At 37.6% G+C, this 20,035-nt stretch overlaps 1 protein-coding gene across 12 annotated transcripts in view; it reads right to left on the bottom strand.

Annotated features, from left to right (window-relative positions):
- Positions 1-20,035, bottom strand: part of WRN (WRN RecQ like helicase) — a 114,416-nt gene that overhangs the window by 73,301 nt on the left and 21,080 nt on the right. For 8 of the 12 annotated variants that reach the window (XR_011253545.1, XR_011253547.1, XR_011253546.1 and 5 more), the window contains exons 4-10: positions 16,205-16,350; positions 15,513-15,661; positions 14,605-14,754; positions 12,523-12,592; positions 5,848-5,962; positions 3,377-3,797; positions 1,272-1,352 (exon numbers count right to left, since the gene is read on the bottom strand). Coding sequence is in view for 8 of the 12 variants with exons in the window: in XM_069573349.1 (XP_069429450.1) it covers positions 1,272-1,352; positions 3,377-3,797; positions 5,848-5,962; positions 12,523-12,592; positions 14,605-14,754; positions 15,513-15,661; positions 16,205-16,350 (1,132 nt within the window). In the remaining 4 variants the exon portion in view is untranslated. The remainder of the gene's footprint in view (positions 1-1,271; positions 1,353-3,376; positions 3,798-5,847; positions 5,963-12,522; positions 12,593-14,604; positions 14,755-15,512; positions 15,662-16,204; positions 16,351-20,035) is intronic. The other 4 variants (XM_069573354.1, XM_069573356.1, XM_069573353.1 and 1 more) reach the window with 3 other exon arrangements.

The raw sequence follows: 20,035 nt of genomic DNA, 5'->3' as shown, positions 1-20,035 counted from the left end.
TTCAGAATCCACATTCCTCTCACAAAGAAAAATCACATTGACCTAAAGACGAGAATTAAAGAGTATGCATAATGGTGAACTTCCATGTTTTTCTTCATTTTCCCTTAATTTAGCTAAGTTTAGGCTTTTCTTTCTAATTGTCCATCCTTGATTCATAAGATTTGATGAAGGAACTGGAGGTCAGGTGAAGTAGAATATACATAAATTATAAAATATTATTTTCAACTTGGTAATAGGGGAAAGTGAATCACTTAAAACATTAGAAAATTATGTATAAAAGAAAACATCCACAGCAAATAAAACCAAAGTAAAGAAGATGGAATGTATAAAAACAGAACTTCCAAATAAAAGTGGACACACATGGATGAGAGGAAAGAGAAACCTGTTTTAATACTGGAGAGCTGAACCACTACCCACATTCCAGGAAAAGATTACAAGAAAGTGACCTAATTAGTTACTAAGGAAATGAGAATACGAGTTCCTATTCACAGAGCCAAAGAATGAACTTCGTGAACACTCAGCACACTCATAGGAGCGAGCAAACAGGATTTATTTCAGAAAGAAAAGTACAAATCTCTCAGGACAGACACTGAGAGGGGGTAAAGTTGCCACAAAGGTGGGACTTAACAGCAGTTTATAGCCTTACTCTTAATGATTTGTACACTTTTGATTGGTTCTTACTTTTAACATATGTTGTTTCTAACCAATCAGCTTAAAGACCACAACGTTTGACTTGACATCTTTATGGCTTCTTTTGATCCTTGGATTCTTAGTCTTCTTAGATGTTAAGTTACCACCCGCAACCATTTCTCATGACTCCCAGCCATTTTACAATGGACCAGATGTATGCACTAAAGATTAATGATCACCAGTTGTTTTTCCCTCAGGCATATGGAACACAAGTTAATTACTACCCTTCCTGGGTCTGAGTGATGATAATTTATCAGACCAAGGACACATTCCTCTAAGAGCCAGGAATTCAGGACAAAGGAGATAGGCTTAGTTTAATGGAGCGGGATGCTTATTAAAACAGGTGGAGGTCTCAGAGTTCCTACACTAACTGCCTAACAACTTCTACATCACTACTGCTAATAAATTATGCATAGGCCATACAAAGACATAAAGAAATATGAAAAGGAAAACAAAATCTAATGCTACATAAGTGACAGCAATCTCATTGTGGTAGGACCAGTTTAGAATCAGGCAATATTTTACTTAATTAATGTCCATTGTAAAGAACTAGAAGTAATTTTCCGTAATGGCAAACATACCTTAAGCATCTCCATTTCTAAATCTTCATCACTCTCAATTATGTAAGATAGATCCTCTTCATTATCCTTGGAAGATGAATGCTTTAAAAAAAAAAAGTTTGTCAAACATTAGTTTCCAGTATAATTGACTCAATACCCTCTTTTCTAAAAATAAAGTTCTTTTACATTAAATATCTTTAGACCATCTCCTATTCTTCGCTAATAAATTTATAACATATATTTATAGGTTTATGTGACAAGTAGATAGAAAGGAAGGGAAACAGGATGGGAGGAAGGAAAAAGAGAAGGAGGAATAAATATAGAAACAAAGAAGCAAATAAAAAAACTAATCTGTTTACCTAATAAACAAGATAGATAAACAAGCTTGCAATAGTATACACTCTCTAAATGAGAATACAAATGACAAATTCATTTATAGTTTAAAAAAAGCCCAAACTGTGGTTCCCAAACTTTTTGAGTACAGGAACCTCTTCGCAATATTGAGAAATTCTGTACAAAGCCAGGAACTATACTTGTTCTCTTATAGACACCGATTTTTTAAAGATCACAAAAAGTTACAATGATTAATAATACCTTTAAATAAATTGATATTTTACAAATAGCACCTACAGGTATGTGAAAAATAGTGTCAGATAAGTTATTTAATTAGCTATTGCCAATGTGGAGATATGACAAAACTACAATAATCTGGCAATCCTTTCAAAGCAAATGTCCAATGATAGTAACCTGTATGAAAGAAACCCACCAAAGAAATACAGAAGGACCCCAAAAAAGTCTAAAATTTAAATTGGAAATAGGAAAAGGAAGTACAGACTTCATTAACCACAAAAATTAACCTTTAAAAAAGATCTTAAAATAAGTCATATACTTTTATTTTTTTAATGGGGTCTCATGAATTTTTTAAATGCTAATTATTACACAATAAAAAATGGCAATAAGTGGGGTAAAAGATGTGAGTCAGATCATGAAATCCTGATCATAATTCTATATCATTATATGAAACCTATCACTTTAAAGTGAATATGTAATATGAAATTTCTAGAAAATCAGAAGGTACTACAGAATTAGCAAAAGATATTTCCCAAAAGTGGAGTCCACTTTACAAATGGTTGGTATGAAAATAGTTTGAAAACAATGCTAAAATCCATTTGTATACTGATAGAAGTGATTACTAGTATAGTTACCAAATACAAAGAAATACTGAGAATCTGTCCTTAGAAAACTGAGGAAATAATCCTATTAAATGACTTTCAAATCTAATTTTAAAACTTTAAAATGCAGTTATTATTTTTAAAATGTGTACAATTCTGCCAAATATGGGCAATACAGATAATTTTTTAATTAATGAAAAACAAATGAGATAAAAAGTTTACCGCTATGTCTCTTTTATCTTAAAGAAACACCATAATTCCGCTAATAACAACTTCACTATTTCAAAAAATATGCCTAAGTTATTAGCAAACAGAAAAACATAATCTCATAAATTAATCAAATCAGAACATGATTAGAAATCTAAACATGAAGTTGAGAAAAAATATACAATGTTTAACAATAGTCTATCAAGACCAAAATGACGTTTCTGACTCCAGATGACAGTATAGGTGAATGTCAAGTAAAAATATGAGTTTATTAGAAACCTTCTCAGAATATCAAGTAAAGAAAACCCATATGAAGAGACAAAACTACCCTTAAGAATCACATTTGGAAAAGTAAACTCTAGTAGGTATACAGGGATCTACAAAAAGAAGAGGTATATACTAGGTAAAAAAGCAGGAGAAATATTATATGCTTAGCAAACGATAACAAATATGTACTGACACTAAAAATCTTTCCACTATAAAACGCTGTTGATCATACTAAGTCAGGAGTAGCAAACAACAGCTCACAAGCCAAACCTAGCCCACTTTTTTGCTTTTGTAAATAAAGTTTTATTAAAATACAGACAGGCTGCTGGTCTACAGCTGCTTCCACACCAAACTGGCAAAACTGGGCAGAAACCAGGTGGTCTGCAAAGCCTAAAATATTTACTATCTGCCCATCTATAGCAAAAATCAGCCAACCACCTTCATGAATGAAAACTGTTTGCTCTTGACTGTAGTCAGTACCTCAGGAGATGTGCTAGTAACATCAATAAGATCCTTTTCCTGAGCCTGTTGTTCCAAAAGTTGGAGTTCCTCTTCTGTAATATCTAATGACATGAAACAATTTCTTTCTGTATTCTCTTTCAAGTTATTGCCTTCCAGTGCATCTTCCAATCCATCTTCTTGTTTCATTTGATTTCCAAGTGCCTGTTCTCCATCTTGTTCAATTAAATCATCAGGTGTGGCATCCCATGCCTCATCTTGAACTTCAGGAAAAATGTTATGTGCTCTAATTTGTTTCTCTTGTGCTTCTCCAGCAGTTGGCTCCTCCAGTGGTAACAAGTGAAAATCACTGCTGGGTCTCAGTTCCTTCTCAGTAGAGCCAAACATCATCATCCTCAATGAATACAGATTTTCTGAAATATCCTTCAACAGCAGGGAAACCCTAAAAAAAAATATTTAAGAAAGGTGAATTCAACTTTAATTGTGTTAACTCTAAGGACAAGTTTTAATGCTTTTTAATAAGAAGACCTTCACTTAAAGGACACACTGGATTACACTCACTCTTCATGCCCTTCATGCTTATAGTTTCTGGGCTCCTCGCTAGTACAGCAAGGTACTTCTACACTCAACACCTAACTTGCATGCTTACTAAGTGTCAGAAGTGTTTGGCCCCAAACTAATTGTTTATGGTGTCACTCCTTATCCATTCCTGATTTTCATGTTAAGCATACATCCAAGCTTGCCAAACTGTGTCATAAATGCAAAGCAAATATGCCCTGAATGTGGCCTCATGCACTCCACTGGAACTTCAGTTAAGTGGATGTGAATTCATGCTTATGGTATGTATTTTAGCTATTCACAGTTCTCTTGTTCTCCCCCAGTTCAGAGATGTATCTAAATAAGTAGAGCATAGACTTGTTACAAAGAATCTGAAATAAAAGATCTTAACTAGTTCTTGTATTGACCCACTAAAAGTTCATAAGATCTACCTTTATTAAAAATGCATCCAGGGACGTGGGAGGGAAGCTCAAGAGGGAGGAGATAGATGTATACATACAGCTGACTCATGTTGTTGTATAGCAGAAACTAATACAACATTGTAAAACAATTATATTCCAATTTCTTAAAAAATGAATCCAATGTTGCCCATTCTCAAAATTTAAGAAAACCTACTTAGCTTTGATATTATAAAGCAAAGTATTAAGCACATATAATTTATACTCAATAGTTATTTTAATTCCTAGAAAAAAACCTGAAATGTGAATAGTGATTTTTCATATAAATGGTATTTTCTTCTTTCATGGAGGGAAAAATGTAAAAATGAATATGAAATAGCTTTATTAGTACCTTTCCCCATTTGACAGTTATTTCTTTCAGATATTCTCAAAGTTACATAGCAACTACTAAAACAAATTGCCAGGAGGAAAATGACTTTGAAAAAGAGCTGAATTTCTATCTCATACTTTGAAATCTATCAAAATATATCACAAACCTCATCCAAAAAAGAATACATTAACATTACATTTTTTCAGTCAGAATTCTATCTCAATTAACTGCTTCACATTTCTACAAAGGATTTTAGCCTCAAAATTGTATTACCATGTTATACTCAATCACTGTTCAAGAGTACTCCTGTTTTTAGAGGTTTTATAAGGGAGTCATTCATCCATTAAGGACAGAGCAAAGCCAGATTCCAAGAAGCAGCTACTGGGAGCTACAGTCCACGGAGTCGCAAAAGAGTCAGACACAACTGAGTAACTAAACAACAACCAGTAGTCCAATACCTGTTAATTCAAATATCAAAAGTTATCTACTGCTTGGCTCAGACCGTAAAGAATCTGCCTGAAATGCAGGAGACCTGGGTTGGATCCCTGGGTCAGGAAGACTCCCTAGAGAAGGGAATGGCAATCCACTTCAGTATTCTTGCCTGGAGAATTCCATGGACAGAGGAGCATGGTGGGCTACAGTCCATGTGGACGTGACTGAGCAAGTAACACTTTCACTTTTTTTTTCAATGCTTCAGCTATATAAAACATTCTTTAAAATCTACATGCCTCTTGTTTTAATAGTCTACTGATTAGGCAGAATTCTCATATAATACTCACTTAATAAACAGAAAAATGAGGTTATAGGTTTAAAAGTTGCTATTTACTGATTTCAAGTAACCAAACTATAAAGATAATTAAATGAAAAATGCCCATAAACAGAAAGAAAAAGAACACTGTGAATCTTCAACGTTTTGTTCAAGTGGACTTAAGAGTTTTATTTGGCTTTGCTTCGTAAAGCATCCTACAAAGCAGAGAAGCCTCCAACTTTTGTGCACAATTTCACAATTAGAAGATATTTCTTAAATTTATACATCAGTCTGTGTGCATGTATTCAAGCAAATTTATGAGTCCACCCTAATGAACTTCTTTAATGTATTTAGAAAAATGCAATAAGAACAAACAGAATTGATTTTATATTAAAAAAAAAAAAAAGAAACATTTAACCTCTGTGGATTTTCCAGTTTTCCAAAAGTATCAGGAAGAGACTCAGCCAAATCCATTATCTCCTTGGAGATGGAAGTCAATTGTTTCTTCACATCACTAGGTAGTATTTCCTCCTCTGGAATAAAAGAATCAGTACTAATTTTCAAATTACAAAGCAGAGATATTTATTTAAACACTATTAGGGCTTAAATTTTCATTGTTTCTTTAAATGAACTACAACAAAAAGACTTCCTTAACCTATCCCAAAATCACCTCAATCCCTTCCAAATTTCTGTGCTTTAAAATTTTAGACTAAATTCTAACTAATCTACATTCATACATATTACAACCCAGTGGTTCTCAACCTTGGCAGAAGGTGAAGGTAGAAATGAGACTGTGACCTCACCTGCACTGTTTCAACATCAGAAACCAACAGAATATCATATGGGACACTACTTACTAAAACAGCTTGGTAAACATAACCTTACCCGACAGACACTCCTCACTGTCCTCATTACCAGTCATCACAAAATAAAATGCAAGCCTTTCTCATTCATAAGTGATCACCTTCCGAACTTTCAGCTTCATTCTGTCTGATAGTGTCTCCACCAACACCACCCAACTTGCCCACCTTTCCCAAACCCCTTACAATTTCTACCCTTCATCACCACTTCTTGTATCCTTCAACAAGTCCAGCTCCTCTGAAGCACTGGACATTGGATTATGTCATCAGCTATTCCTACTAGTTGCAGTTATCTTGTGATTTCAAAATCACATCACTTAAGATTTCAGCACTTGGTTCACTGTCTCTTTCTTCCCTCTACTTCTGTGATAACTCCTAGTGATTTCAACATTCACAGAAACTCTCTGCCTAAGAATGTGGGCTTTTCAGTTCCTCAATCCCTCCATTTCCAGCCATCTTTTCCTCAACTGATCTCAGCCACCCTTCCCATAACTGTGTGCTGTGCTTAGTCGCTCAGTTGTGTCTGACTCTTTGCAACCCCATGGACTGTAGACGGCCGAGCTCCTCTGCCCATAGGGTCTCTCCAGGCAAGAAAACTGGAGTGGGTTGCCACGCCCTCCTCCAGGGGATCTTCCCAACCCAGGGATCGAACCCAGGTCTCCTGCGTTGCAGGCGAATGCTTTACCATCTGAGCCACCAAGGAAGCTCAAGAATACTGGAGTGGGTTGTCCTGCCCTCCTCCAGAGGATCTTCCGACCCAGGAATCAAACCAGGGTCTCCTACATTGCAGGTGGATTCTTTATATCTCATCTGAGCTACCAGGGAAGCCCATAACCATACCCTTGATCTTAAAATTGTCAATAAAGTCGTCACTTCCAAACGCCAACTGCAAGCATGCCATCCTCTGAACACCAGCATGACTTCTGCAATAAAACCATTCTTGCACACTTTCAGAACCAAGCCCACTGACCTCCTGCCTTTTCCTTACCCATTACTCTTCTCACCGCTCCCCATACCCCCATGCCTTACTCTCCTCCCTTAGCCATATTAATCCTTCGCTCCTGTGGACTCAACTCTTTTGTTCCTTCCTTCTTCCATGGCACATACTGGATGCCTATACCCAAGCAGTTGACTACAGTCGAAAATAAAACACAATTATGAGGGTGATATTTTGCTTTCAATTCATGCACACACCCCATGAACTCTCAGTAATGACTGTTCATTATTATTCTACATTTCCCACTCTCTGACTCTCAAGAGGACTATATCGTACTTCTTTCTTTCTCTTCATGCTTCCAACACTTCCAACACTTGTCCCTCCTTAGTCAGAGAACAACTTCATCTCTTACTTCACTAAGGAAACAGAAACAAAAGGAGAACTATCTTATCTTCCCGCCACCAATCTGCTAATTGCTAATTCATATCACAACTCCCATTTACAGCAAAATTCCTTGAAAGAAAGAGCTGTCCACACTCACTGTCTTCAACTTTCTAGTGCCAATTTCTCCTACGCTGACTACCTGCCACTGAGCTTTTTCCAAAAGCTGTTTGTGGAAAGGCTACCAATGGCCTTCACATAGCCAAATCTGTTCATCCAAGTTGTTCATCTCACTCTTTCATTGGAATATTCACTGGAAGGACTGATGCTGAAGCTGAAGCTCCAATACTTTAGCCACCTGATGTGAACAGCTGACTCACTGGAAAAGACCCTGATGACAGGAAAGACTGAGGGCAAGAGAAGGGGACGACAGAGGATGAGATGGCTGGATAGCATCACCTTCTCAATGGACTTGAGCTGGAGCAAACTCCGGGAGATAGTGAAGGACAGGGAAGCCTGGCATGCTGAAGTCCATGGGGTTGAAAAGAGTTGGACACAACTTGAGTGACTGAACAACAACATCTCAAACTCTCAGAGGCATTTAAAATAGTTGATAACTTGCTCCAGCTCACAACATTGGCTGGCTTCTGAACACTACCCCTGCTATACTTCCTCCATCATCACTGCCCCTTCACAGGCCTCTTCACTATACACTCCATGTCTTCCTGACCTATAGAGGCTGGTGTGCCCTTGACGTCAATATGTGGGCCTCGTCTATTCTTCATTCCACTTACTTCCTATTTTATCTTCTATTTTATCTTCTTAAGCTTAACTACTATCTGTATACTGACGACCCTCAAAGTTACAGCTCCAACCTGTCTTCCCTCCAAACTCCAGAATTATGTTCCCACCTAAGATATCTCCTTGTATGACAATAAACATCTAAAACTTGGCATGCATGTGTTCTCAGTCTCTCAGTCATGTCCAACTCTTTGCGACCTCATGGACCATAGCCCGTCAGGTTCCTCTGTCCATGAGATCTGGTTGCCATTTTCCCCTCCAGGGGATCTTCCCGACCCAGGGGTCGAACCGGCATCTCCTGCATTGCGGGATTCTTTTACTGCTGAGCCATCTGGGAAGTGATCAAAACTGGAATCCAGATTTTTCTTACCCAAACCTGCTCTTCTCATTATCTTTCACTGTGACTGACCCTTGCATTCACTCAGTGGATCCAACCAAAACACCTCTACATCTCACTCCCCACAGAGAATTCATCAGCAAATATATACATATCTATCGCTTCTCACCCCCTCTGCTGCCACCAGCTCAATCCAATCAGCTCTTGCTTGGATTATTACAATAGCCTCCAAATCGATTTCCCTGCCTAAATACTTACCCTCCTGTAGCAGCCAGAAAAATCCTTTTGAGATAAATATTTAATCACATCATGCTGCTACTCCAAATCCTAAGTATTTCCCATCACTCATCCTTGTATTTAACTAATAAAATATGAAGTCAGATTCACAGCCTATAAGCCCCAAATGATCTGGCCCAAGCTACCTTTCTGGCCTCATTTCCGACTCCTCTCACCCTTGTTCATTTCATCTCGGTTACACGCACTGCCCCTCACAGCTTTGCTCTCTCTTCCCCTCACGCCTTCTATGTTCTCCCTTCAGGCATCCGTGTGGCTCATTCCATCACTCAGATAAACAAAGTCGCGGTTTGGTCTGTTTGGTTCAGTGCACTTTCCTCAGCAAGAGGTACAGTGCCTGATGCCTAGCAAACCCCCAATAATTCTGTTAGATGAATAAATAGTCCCTTTCTGAACCAAGCTTCTTTACAAAAAAAAAAATGTTTACAGGTGCTTTCTCACTTTCCTTAGATCTCAGGCCTCTATTCACGCTAATGCGATTTCCACCCACGCCTTCCACTACTCTATTCTGGCTCCAGTTATGGGATCTGCACAGTATCCAAGCCTGCAACCCTGTCTTTGTGTCCCAATGACCACTGTCTCCCCAATACAGTCTTTTATCACCCAGTCTACCAAAGCAGCTGTAGTAAAAGGTTACCAACGACTGCCACATTGCCAAACCCAAGAACTAACTCTAAGTCCTCAGTTTCTCAAACTTGCAAGAAAATTTAAACAGTGGGCAATGCCCTCCTCTGTAACACGTGTCCTTTACTTGACCTGTTGCATGTCCACCTCCTCATTTCCCTCCATGCCCATGGCAACTCCTCTAGGGTCCCCTCCCCACGCAAACATGGAATACTCAGAGTTCCTTGAGACTCAGCCCCTTTTCTCTACCTAGAACCCCTAATTCTTTAACTCCAATCATCCCCTGAGTTAACAGGCTGTATATCTAAGAGCCTACTGGACACCACCTCCACTTTGCTATCTCGCAGGCTTCCTTCCATCAATGTGTCTAGAATCAACTGTACAAACTCTTGACCCCAAATCTGGCTCCTTGCCCTCAATGTCTCTCATCCCTGCTGCTCACGCTGACAACACAGGACTGATCCGTGCACATGGCTCACACTGTCACATTAAATCCTGTGGATTCTACTGCTCTGTTAAAGGTACTTTGCATTATCCACTTCTCTCCTCTCACAATGCAACCAGCCAAGCCAGGTCACCATCACCTTTCACTTGGATTGTGGGCACATCACCCCAACAGGTCTCACACTGTGACCCTTGCCCTCCAGAATCAACATTCTGCTCAAGTTCTACTTTTTTTAATGTAATGCATGTCATTCTTGTTTAAAACTCTCAACAGCTCTTAGGAGGAAATGAAAACCCCTGCCTCTTCTCTATCCCTTACCCTGTCATGTTCAACAGCTGACTATACCAAACTGCTTTCAACTGCCTATAGACACCTCTTCCTTCTGGAACTGGGCACCTGCCATTGCCTGTGCCTCTCGACACTCTTCCTCTACTCTTCCGCCAACTAACTCCTGCTCATATTTAAGATCTTGCCATAAACAGCACTTTTTCCAGAAAATATTCTCTAACACCTCCAAATATTCACTGGGTGCCTCTATATGCTGGCCATAACACCTTTCTCCCCCTACATCATAAGCCTCGTCTTCCTACAGTGCCCTTTTTTTCTGTTATTCACCTATATCCCCCATAAAGCTATAGGTTTCCCCCCCCAGAAGACAGATCATGCCTGTCTTGTTCACTGCTGGCTCTCCATTTATAGTGGGCTGAATAATACTACGTTCTAATCTTCTTTTATGTTTTAGTAAAAGAAAAAAAAACAAATGTAATAAAAACCAAAAGTTTTGAAAATATCATTTGAAAATGTCATCTATATACACATCTATATTTGAGAAAGGTGAGGTTGACACTGCTGGTTTAGTAACAAGAAGAGAAGGAGGGAGGGAGGGAGGAAGAAAGGAAAGAAAGAAAGAGGGATGAAAGGAGGTAGAAAAAAAAGGAATGGTAATGTTAGTTACAATTCACTGGAATCCTAGTCAAGTTATTTCCCTTCAGATGTCACAACACACTTAAACAAATAACATAACAGAAAATAAAAGTGAGGGTCAAAGAATGCAATATTGCAATGACAGGTATCAGGACTTGCATAAAAACTTATAAAACATACGCTACTTTACTTGAGAAACATCTTACAGCCCTCAGAAGTATTTTCATCAGAGACAAAATAGCAAGTATAACCTACAAGGAATCTTGTAAACCACAAAATCAAAAAATCACGAATCCCTCTGTTGAATTCTGAGTTACATAAGCTCTTATATATTGTTCTCCACACCAGCTTCAAAAACATATCATCTGCCTCAGTTATCAAGGTAATTTCCAGCCACCATATGATTGCCAACAGAGAGCCAGCAGGCACTCAACAGATGTGGCCTTCCAATGAGACAAAGTATAAGAAATCTTCCTTAACGTGTAAAGGAGGATCACCCACAGAGAGTATGGATTCCTTCTCAATAACAGCTATAAAGGATATTATATAATTTTTTATAAGGAGGTCATGCCATATTTTTAAAAATTTGGCAAAATCACCTTAACTAACACCTTAACAAACACAATTATTTAAAATCTCTAAAAGGAAGCTACAAGAGTAAAACTATACAGAGACCAGTATGGGTGCTCAGTATATCATGAGTTCAACAGCTACTCTATGAAACAGGTTATTACACCATCACTCACTTCCCAAACACAGGAAACAAGTAAATTCCAGGTCACATGGCTGGGATTCCACCACTGGCCTATGTGACACTACACGCAGATCTGCCATCACTGACCTAGCAAGAGATCTGAGAGCTGAACTTGAAAGCTGCAAGTGGCCATTCTTTTAGCAGAAAAACAGCAGAATTATCGCATCCTGGGGAAAACTTAGAAATTTAAACCAGGGTACTCTGTGCTCAGTCACTCAGTCACGTCTGATTCTCTGTGACCCCACAGACTGTAGCCCACCAGACTCCTCTGTCCATGGAATCTTCCAGACAAAAATACTAGAGTGTGTTGTCATTTCCTTCTGCCATTGCCGTCTCTCGAGGGCATCTTCTCAACCAAGGGATCGAATCCCCCATCTCCTGCATGCTCAGGCAGATCTTTACCAACTGTGCCACCCACGGAGTCCAAATATTTATAGCAAAGATGTATAATCTCCAGGCTGCGAGGCGGCTGTTTGTATCACTGATGTTCTCCAAGCTCCAACTCTAGAACCCTAGTGAACAGCAATGCCACAAAGGATAAGTAGTAAGTCCTGCTTTGACACAGTAACAAGCTTGAAACACTAAGCTTTGGCCAAGTAGACCTCATCCTAATTCTCAGACAACCAACACACGGTAATAATGCTAAATACACATGTGTGAAAATTTGTGCTTTTGGAGCGTAACTCACAAATGAGCAAATTCAAATTTTACCTTTTATTTTCAGACCGTAACATACCTTTATTCTTGACAAATATTTGTACAGGATCCCTCAAATTTGCTAATTTTTGATAAATGATGAAACCAGCCTGTAGGAAAACAGAAAGGTGAAAACAGTATGCTAAAATCACCAGAATAAAATCCAATGCCTCACCTTTACAAAAATCAAAATCAATGATTCCCAAAGCACCCAAGAAGCTGAATGCAACCCTTTAAGTTAAACAAAGATCTGTCTTCATTAATTCACCACACCCATTGTGAGAATGGAGAAAGTGGCACACCTTTAAAATAAAAACTTTCTCATTTTAACAGCCAATATTATGACCAAGTACCAAAATCAAATACCTCATAAATGGAATCTAACAAAATATAATCAAGTAAGAGAAAACTGTATGCTACAGATATCCATTTCCCATCATCTCATTATTAGCTGTTAGTCAGTGTATAGACAGCCCTCCAGCTAGCTACTGTAAACAGGAACAATCAAGTCGTTCAAATTTCTCATGACTAAAAAATGCTACAAGACTTGGATTAGTTCTCAACAAGGTTTCTATTTTAAACAAAACATAAAGGAAAATTATCTTTTTATTTCCCCACACAGATGAATTTTCTTCTGGTTATAAATAAAATAAGCTCCCATTTCTAAAAAAAGATGCAAAGAAAAGAAACAAGATACTAATCTACAAATAAAAGTACAAGCTGGAGGGAAAAAGTCTATTAGGACATAAAATAAGACTTTTGGGAAAAAGAAAAGAGTGCTATATATACATATGTATGTATAGATAGATAGATAAGCCCTAATTTCACTATGTACAAATAGGTAACTATAAAAATCATCTGACTAACAGCAGTGGTGAGCTAATTGTGGAGCCAATTTTCTAAATTTTTACCACATTTTAAATATAAACATAAGAAATAAGGCCAGTTTTGATACAGAAACTGCATTGTAGTTATTTTTATTCTGAAGTGGCTTATAATCAAATACATCATCAACACCATTTGTGCTTGTTCAGTCTGAGCTTACTGTCCTCTCATGTTTTCAAAGAACTCATTTTTTTTTCACATAAAAATTGGACATTATTTTTGCTTCATGATGATAAAAATAACTAGCATTACAATCTATTGATACTTGCTAATAATATTTATAATTAACAGTTTCACTAAATTTCTACCTAAGCATTTTTAATGCCCAACTGACTTAAAACATTTTAGTTTACACAATAAAAATTCTATAATTTATTATAAAGTTTAGAAAATAGATTGTAGTCTAAAGATCTTAGGAGGGGGATGGGATGAATTGGAAGATTTGGACTGACACATATACAGTATTGATTTGTTGTTGCTCAGTTGCTAAGTCGTGTCTGACTGTTTGTGACCCCATGGACTACAGCATGCCAGGCTTCCCTATCTTCCAGAGTTTGTTCAAACTCATGTCCATTGAGTCAGTGATGCCATCCAAACATCTTGCCCTCTGTCGTCCCCTTCTCCTCCTACCCTCAATCTTTCCCAGCATCAGGGCCTTTTCCAGCAAGTTGGCCGTTTGCATCAGGTTGCCAATGTACTAGAGCTTCAGCTTCAGCATCTGTCCTTCCAATAAATATTCAGGACTGATTTCCTTTAGGACTAACTGGGTTCATCTCCTCACTATCCAAGAGACTCTCAAGAGTCTTCTCCAGCACCACAGTTCAAAAGCATCAATTCTTCAGTGCTCAGCCTTCTTTATGGTCCAACTCTCACATCCATACATGACTATTTTGGAAAAACCATAGCTTTGACTACATGAACCTTTGTTGGCAAAGTGATATCTCTGCATTTTAATACACTTTCTAGGTCCATCATAGCTTTTCTTCCACAGAGCACACGTCTTTTAATTTCATGGTTACTATGTATAAAACAGATGACTAATGAGAGCCTACTGTATAGCACAGGAAACTCTACTCAGTGCTCTGTGATGACCTAAATGGGAGGGAAATCCAAAAAAGAGGGGATATGTGTATATGTATGGCTGATTCATTTGCTATACAGTAGGAACTAACACAACATTGTAAAGCAACTATATTCTAATAAAAATTAATTTTTGAAAAAGATCTTTGGTACATACATAAGCATCAGTGGCTGCATACACTTTCTGGTCCTCAGTGAGGGGAAACTTACTCCAGTTGCTACAGCGGACAGACCGGTCTTTCAGAAGCTGTTTACCAAAGAGGTATTTAACCAAACCATTGAGGCTCCAGGTCTCTATACATTTCAGCTAAAAATAATGGAAAAATCAACTCAGCAAAAGTGATTTCTTTCCTTTTATTCTTAGACATTTCTAACTGATACCAAATGACCATGTCACACATAAAGTTGAAAATGTTACACCAAAATATAAGGCAGAGATAGTCCTTAGTAGATTTCCAGTCACTAAAAACCTCATTTGCAGTCTACCTTACAAGAATGTAATTCTATCATTTCCTCAAGGTAGGTATTACAATTCTTGGACTGTCAAAGTATCATTCATGGACAAAAGTTGAAAGTTGGTGATTTTCCTACTTCTCAGCCAAATGAATACTTGGCTAATGTGAGAATGTAACTTAAATGACTACATTAATAAAATATGTGAAATATGGGCCATGGAAATGATGGTCAAACTTCCACTAAGAGGATCATACCACAAGAGCTGTGTTATGTTCACATCAAAAAAAAAAACAGGGGGGATATTGATATAGATGGGTTAAAGAGAGAAACTTTAAATATAATAATTAAATTCGCAAATATATAAAACAAAGTAACACAGTACCAAATATGGGAGAGGGTGCCTGCTTAAAGAAACTATCCGCTAAGGCAACTGATTAGAACTGAAAGTTTTCATTATGAGACATGCATTAGGAACTTCTTTTTTTATAAAAACATTACGTAGCTTAAAATATTCTCTCAAAAAAAAAACCTAACACTCAGAAGGGACATTCTGTAAAACACAAATTTATTTTGTTTTTATTCTGAAAATAATATATGTATTATATCTACCTTTTCATTGGCAACATCTGTCAGCTCCACAATACTCTTCAACTTGACATCAAAGTCACATAGAAGTTTCCACTGATCTTGTTCAATTCCCACACCTGCCTTTTTAATTGCTTCATTTTCAAGCAACATTTTTAGTCCCTGAGGGAAAACTATAATTTTTATATTAATATTTATATAATAATTTATAATATTTATTTCCATAGGTTCTATCAAACACGACAGATTTATGTTCTACTTCATACACATTCCATGTTTATATTTAAATTTGTGTTTAAGCTTAAATTCAGAAACCAACACTTACCTTGACTGTTTTTGAGAGCTTTTTTTTTTTCACCTAAAGCAAGAAGTCCTGACTGATAGATAAATGATAAGAAAAACAGCTAATTTACATGCTAATAACTGTATTATCACTAACATTTAGCCCCTCTACACTTCAGTCCTCTACCCTGTGAAACAGGAATAATAATATCATTGACTGACAGATATGACATGAAAATTAAATAAAACAGGGCTATGAGTGAATAAAATATAAATATAAAATATAAATTAAATATAAATTAAAATATAAATACTTAAATATAAGGTGATGAGAGAGGCACCCATTAATTCAAGAGCTTAATTTCATGTGGACAAAGTTGACATAATACAATTATCTACCATATAAAAATGAAACAGATACAAGAGATACCAACCTAACATAGAAGAAATATGAAACAAGTAGCACTTGCTCTCTGACACACACAGCTGAATGAGGGCCACTCTGCCCAGTGTCCCTTTCTTGTACACTGGTGGCCACTCGATGTCAAATCCTACCACATCTCCATCAGAGAGACTCATGCTAAAGGGGGGCAAATAAAATAAATTATTTAATTAAAATTCTAATTTCTGCATCATTGAAGACAGCATTCAACATGTTAAAATACAAGCCACAGACTGTACAGCATATCGTAATACATACAACTGATAATGAATAGTCAGAAAATATTGGGTTAGCCAAACAATGAACTTTTTCACCAACCCAATACTAAAAAATTCCTTGAAAAGTCAATACAAAAGATTAATAATCCAGTTTTCAAAAGCGGGGGCGGGGGGGGAATATGAACAGGTAATTCCCCAAAGGAGGGTTTCCCAGGTGGTCCAGTGGAAAAGAATCTGACTGCCAATGCAGGAAATGCGAGAGATGGGGGTTCAATCCCTGGGCTGGGAAGATCATCCCCTGGAGCAGCAAACAGCAACCTGCTCCACTATTCTGGCCTGGCAAATTCCATAGACAGAGAAGCCTGGTGGCTACTGTCCATGGGGTCATAGAGAGTCAGACATGACTGACCGACTGACCACATAATTCCCCAAAGGAAATCCAAATGGCCAATACATTCAAATATATACATGAAGATACAAGATCTCCTCTGAAGTCAGAGAAGTGTAAATTGAACCTTTACAATTTCACATCTATCTGACTAACAAAAATTAAAGCTCCACAATACCGAATGCTGATAAAGAAAACTGCCAGTGGGACCACTAACATACTGGTGAATTTTTAAACTGATAATCCTCTTGGAAAAACTCTGACGATATCTAGCTAAAGATGTATGAACTGTATGACCTGACAAGATTTTCTCATAAATATATGAAACTTACATGTGCATAATTAGAAATATTTAAGAATGTTCATTGCAATACTATTCCAACTAGCAAAAATGGAAGCACTACATTTCCATCAACGAGAGTGAATAAATTATGATATACTGAGACAATGTAATACTATATAAAAGTTTAAACAGAACTTCACATACCAAACCAAAAAGAAAAATTCACAAGAATATAAAGTGTTGAGTGAAAGACAAGTGGAAGAATACACAGAGTTTGATAGCATTATTTTTAAAGTTTCTTAATGGGCAAGTAATAGTATATGATATTGAGGGGGACACTAAATTATGAAAATTATAGAAAATATGTGAGGGAATACTAAACACTGAACTCACGATAGAAGTTAGCTCAGAGGACTGCAAAAGAGAATCAGAAAGAGCACACACGAGGCTTCAGCTGTATTTTATTGTTTTCTCTTAATAAAGATTTGAAGAAAAGGAAGATTAAAGTTTGACAAAGTTAGTGGAAGGACTATGGGTACGTGTTAAATTATTGCTTATATTTGCCTGCTTCATAGTTTTTGAAAGTGAAAAACCTATTTCATAAATTTTAAAAAACTCAACCTCTGTTTTGGGCTAAGATGAAATAACACTGATCAGTCATAACTTTCTCCCATGAACAAATAGAGAAGATTAAACAAAATGCATAAATAAGAGTTTCCAGACACTGGACAACAGGCACTACAGGACTGTGCTCTCTGAGGGGAGGAAATCAAGAGTAAGCCCAAAAACTGCCCCAGGTTTCCGCCTGGAACATTCTGGACAACAAAGAGGAAGGAGAGTCCAAAGCAGAGCACTGAATTGGGAGGACAGAGTTCAGAGCCAGAGAGGGGAAGCAGCTGGAAGGTGTGGGCAGAGTCCTGGGGAGGAGGGAGCTAGGCAGGAAAGGACATGCAAGCACAGAGAGAAACTATGAGGCTGGACAAAGAAAAACCAGGGAACTGCAATCTGGACAACACCTACGGCTTACACAGAGGTAAGAGGCATTGAGTTCTGCAAAACTGGAGTAGAGAGATTCGTTTTGATCACCTGGTGCAGTCAGCAAAGACTCCAGAAAGGTCACATCCATTACTGACTAAATCATGCCCAGAATAAAGGCTACTGACATCTGGCCAAAAAAAGTTAAAACTAAGCCTCAAAGTGTAAAACTGATTTTCAGGTGACTTTACTGCCCAACACAGCAAAGCTCCTTTCTTTGAAGGAAGACAACAAAATCTAACATTCAACCAGGTAAGCTCATAACATCTAATCAAAAATTGTCAGTCATGAGAAAAGAAACAGGAAAACATGACTTATAAGCAGGATAACAGTCATTTAATAGAAAAATAATTAGTATAATGGAATTAACAGAAGAGTATATTAACACAGCTATTATAAATATGCTGAATATGTTCAAAGATTTAAAAGAAAATATGAATATCAGTTCAGTTCAGTTGCTCAGTCGTGTCCAACTCTTTGCGACCCCACGGACCACAGCACACCAGGCCTCCCTGTCCATCACCAACTCCCGGAGTTTACCCAAACTCATGTCCATTGAGTCAGTGATGCCATCCAACCACCTCATCCTCTGTTCTCTTCTTCTCCTGCACTCATTCTTTCCCAGCATCAGGGTTTTTTCCAGTGGATCAGCTCTTCGCATCAGGTGGCCAAAGTATTGGAGTTTCAGCTTCAGCATCAGTCCTTCCAATGAACACTCAGGACTGATCTCCTTTAGGAAGGACTGGTTGGATCTCTTTGCAGTCCAAAGGACTCTCAAGAGTCTTCTCCAACACCACAGTTCAAAAGCATCAAATCTTCAGTGCTTAGCTTTCTTTATAGTCCAACTCTCACCTTCACACATGACTACTGGAAAAATCATAGCATGGACTAGATGGACCTTTGCTGGCAAAGTAATGTCTCTGCTTTTTATGAATACGAATATGGTAAGAGCCAAAATAGTAGGTATTTTTAAAAAGAAACAAATAGAGCTTCCAGACATGAAAAATACAAGATTTTAAATTCACAGGATGGCATAATAGCTGATCAGATACTACAGAATAAAAAAACAAGGGAACTTACAGACAGAGCGCAAGCACAGAGAATAAAAAGAATCAAAAATTTTCAAGACAAAGAGCCTCATGACCAAGAACACAGTTGCTGAATTAAGCAATGTAACCTACACACATACAGAGTGGCAGAAGAGAAAAACAGGATGTGAGAGAAAACACATTTGAAGAAATTATTCAAACATGATGAAACTATAAATCTACAGATCCAAAAAGCTCACTGAACACCCAAGCAAGACAAACACAAACCATACTACACAAAGGCACATCATAATCAAATTGCTGAAAACCTGAAATGAGGTGACAAAAAAAAAAAAACCAAACCCAAACTACTTGCTTACCTTCCATAAAACACAATTCATCAGAACTACACCCTTCAAGACACTTAGGCTTATTACCTTCAGATAGGACATATTGTAGCATTGTTAAAGGTAAGATGGTAGAGTTAATACATAAACAACAGATTTTATTTTCTCTGTAAGACAAACTTAGCTCTATTTGAAGAGACCCAAAAAAAGCCAATGAACTACAGTGGAAGTGAGCTCAACTGACCGCTCTTTCTATAATATATCCACCAGGAGACCATTAATAAACAGCTTAACTTACTTCTGCTTCTTTCAAGCCAATGTGTGCTATCGCTTGAGTCCTAAACTCAGTCATGTCTGACTCTGCAACCCCATGGATTGTAGTCCACCAGGCTCCACTGTCCATGGGGATTCTCCAGGCAAGAATACTGGAGTGGGAAGCCATTCCCTTCTCCAGGGGATCTTTCCAACCCAGGGACTGAACCTAGGTCTCCCACATTACAGGTAGATTCTTTACCATCTGAGAT

This window comes from Ovis canadensis, chromosome 26 (assembly GCF_042477335.2).
Source record: "Ovis canadensis isolate MfBH-ARS-UI-01 breed Bighorn chromosome 26, ARS-UI_OviCan_v2, whole genome shotgun sequence".
Classification (NCBI taxonomy): Eukaryota; Metazoa; Chordata; class Mammalia; order Artiodactyla; family Bovidae; genus Ovis; species Ovis canadensis.
The sequence above is the reverse complement of the archived record's forward strand: the minus strand, read 5'-3'. Positions and strand labels throughout refer to the sequence as shown.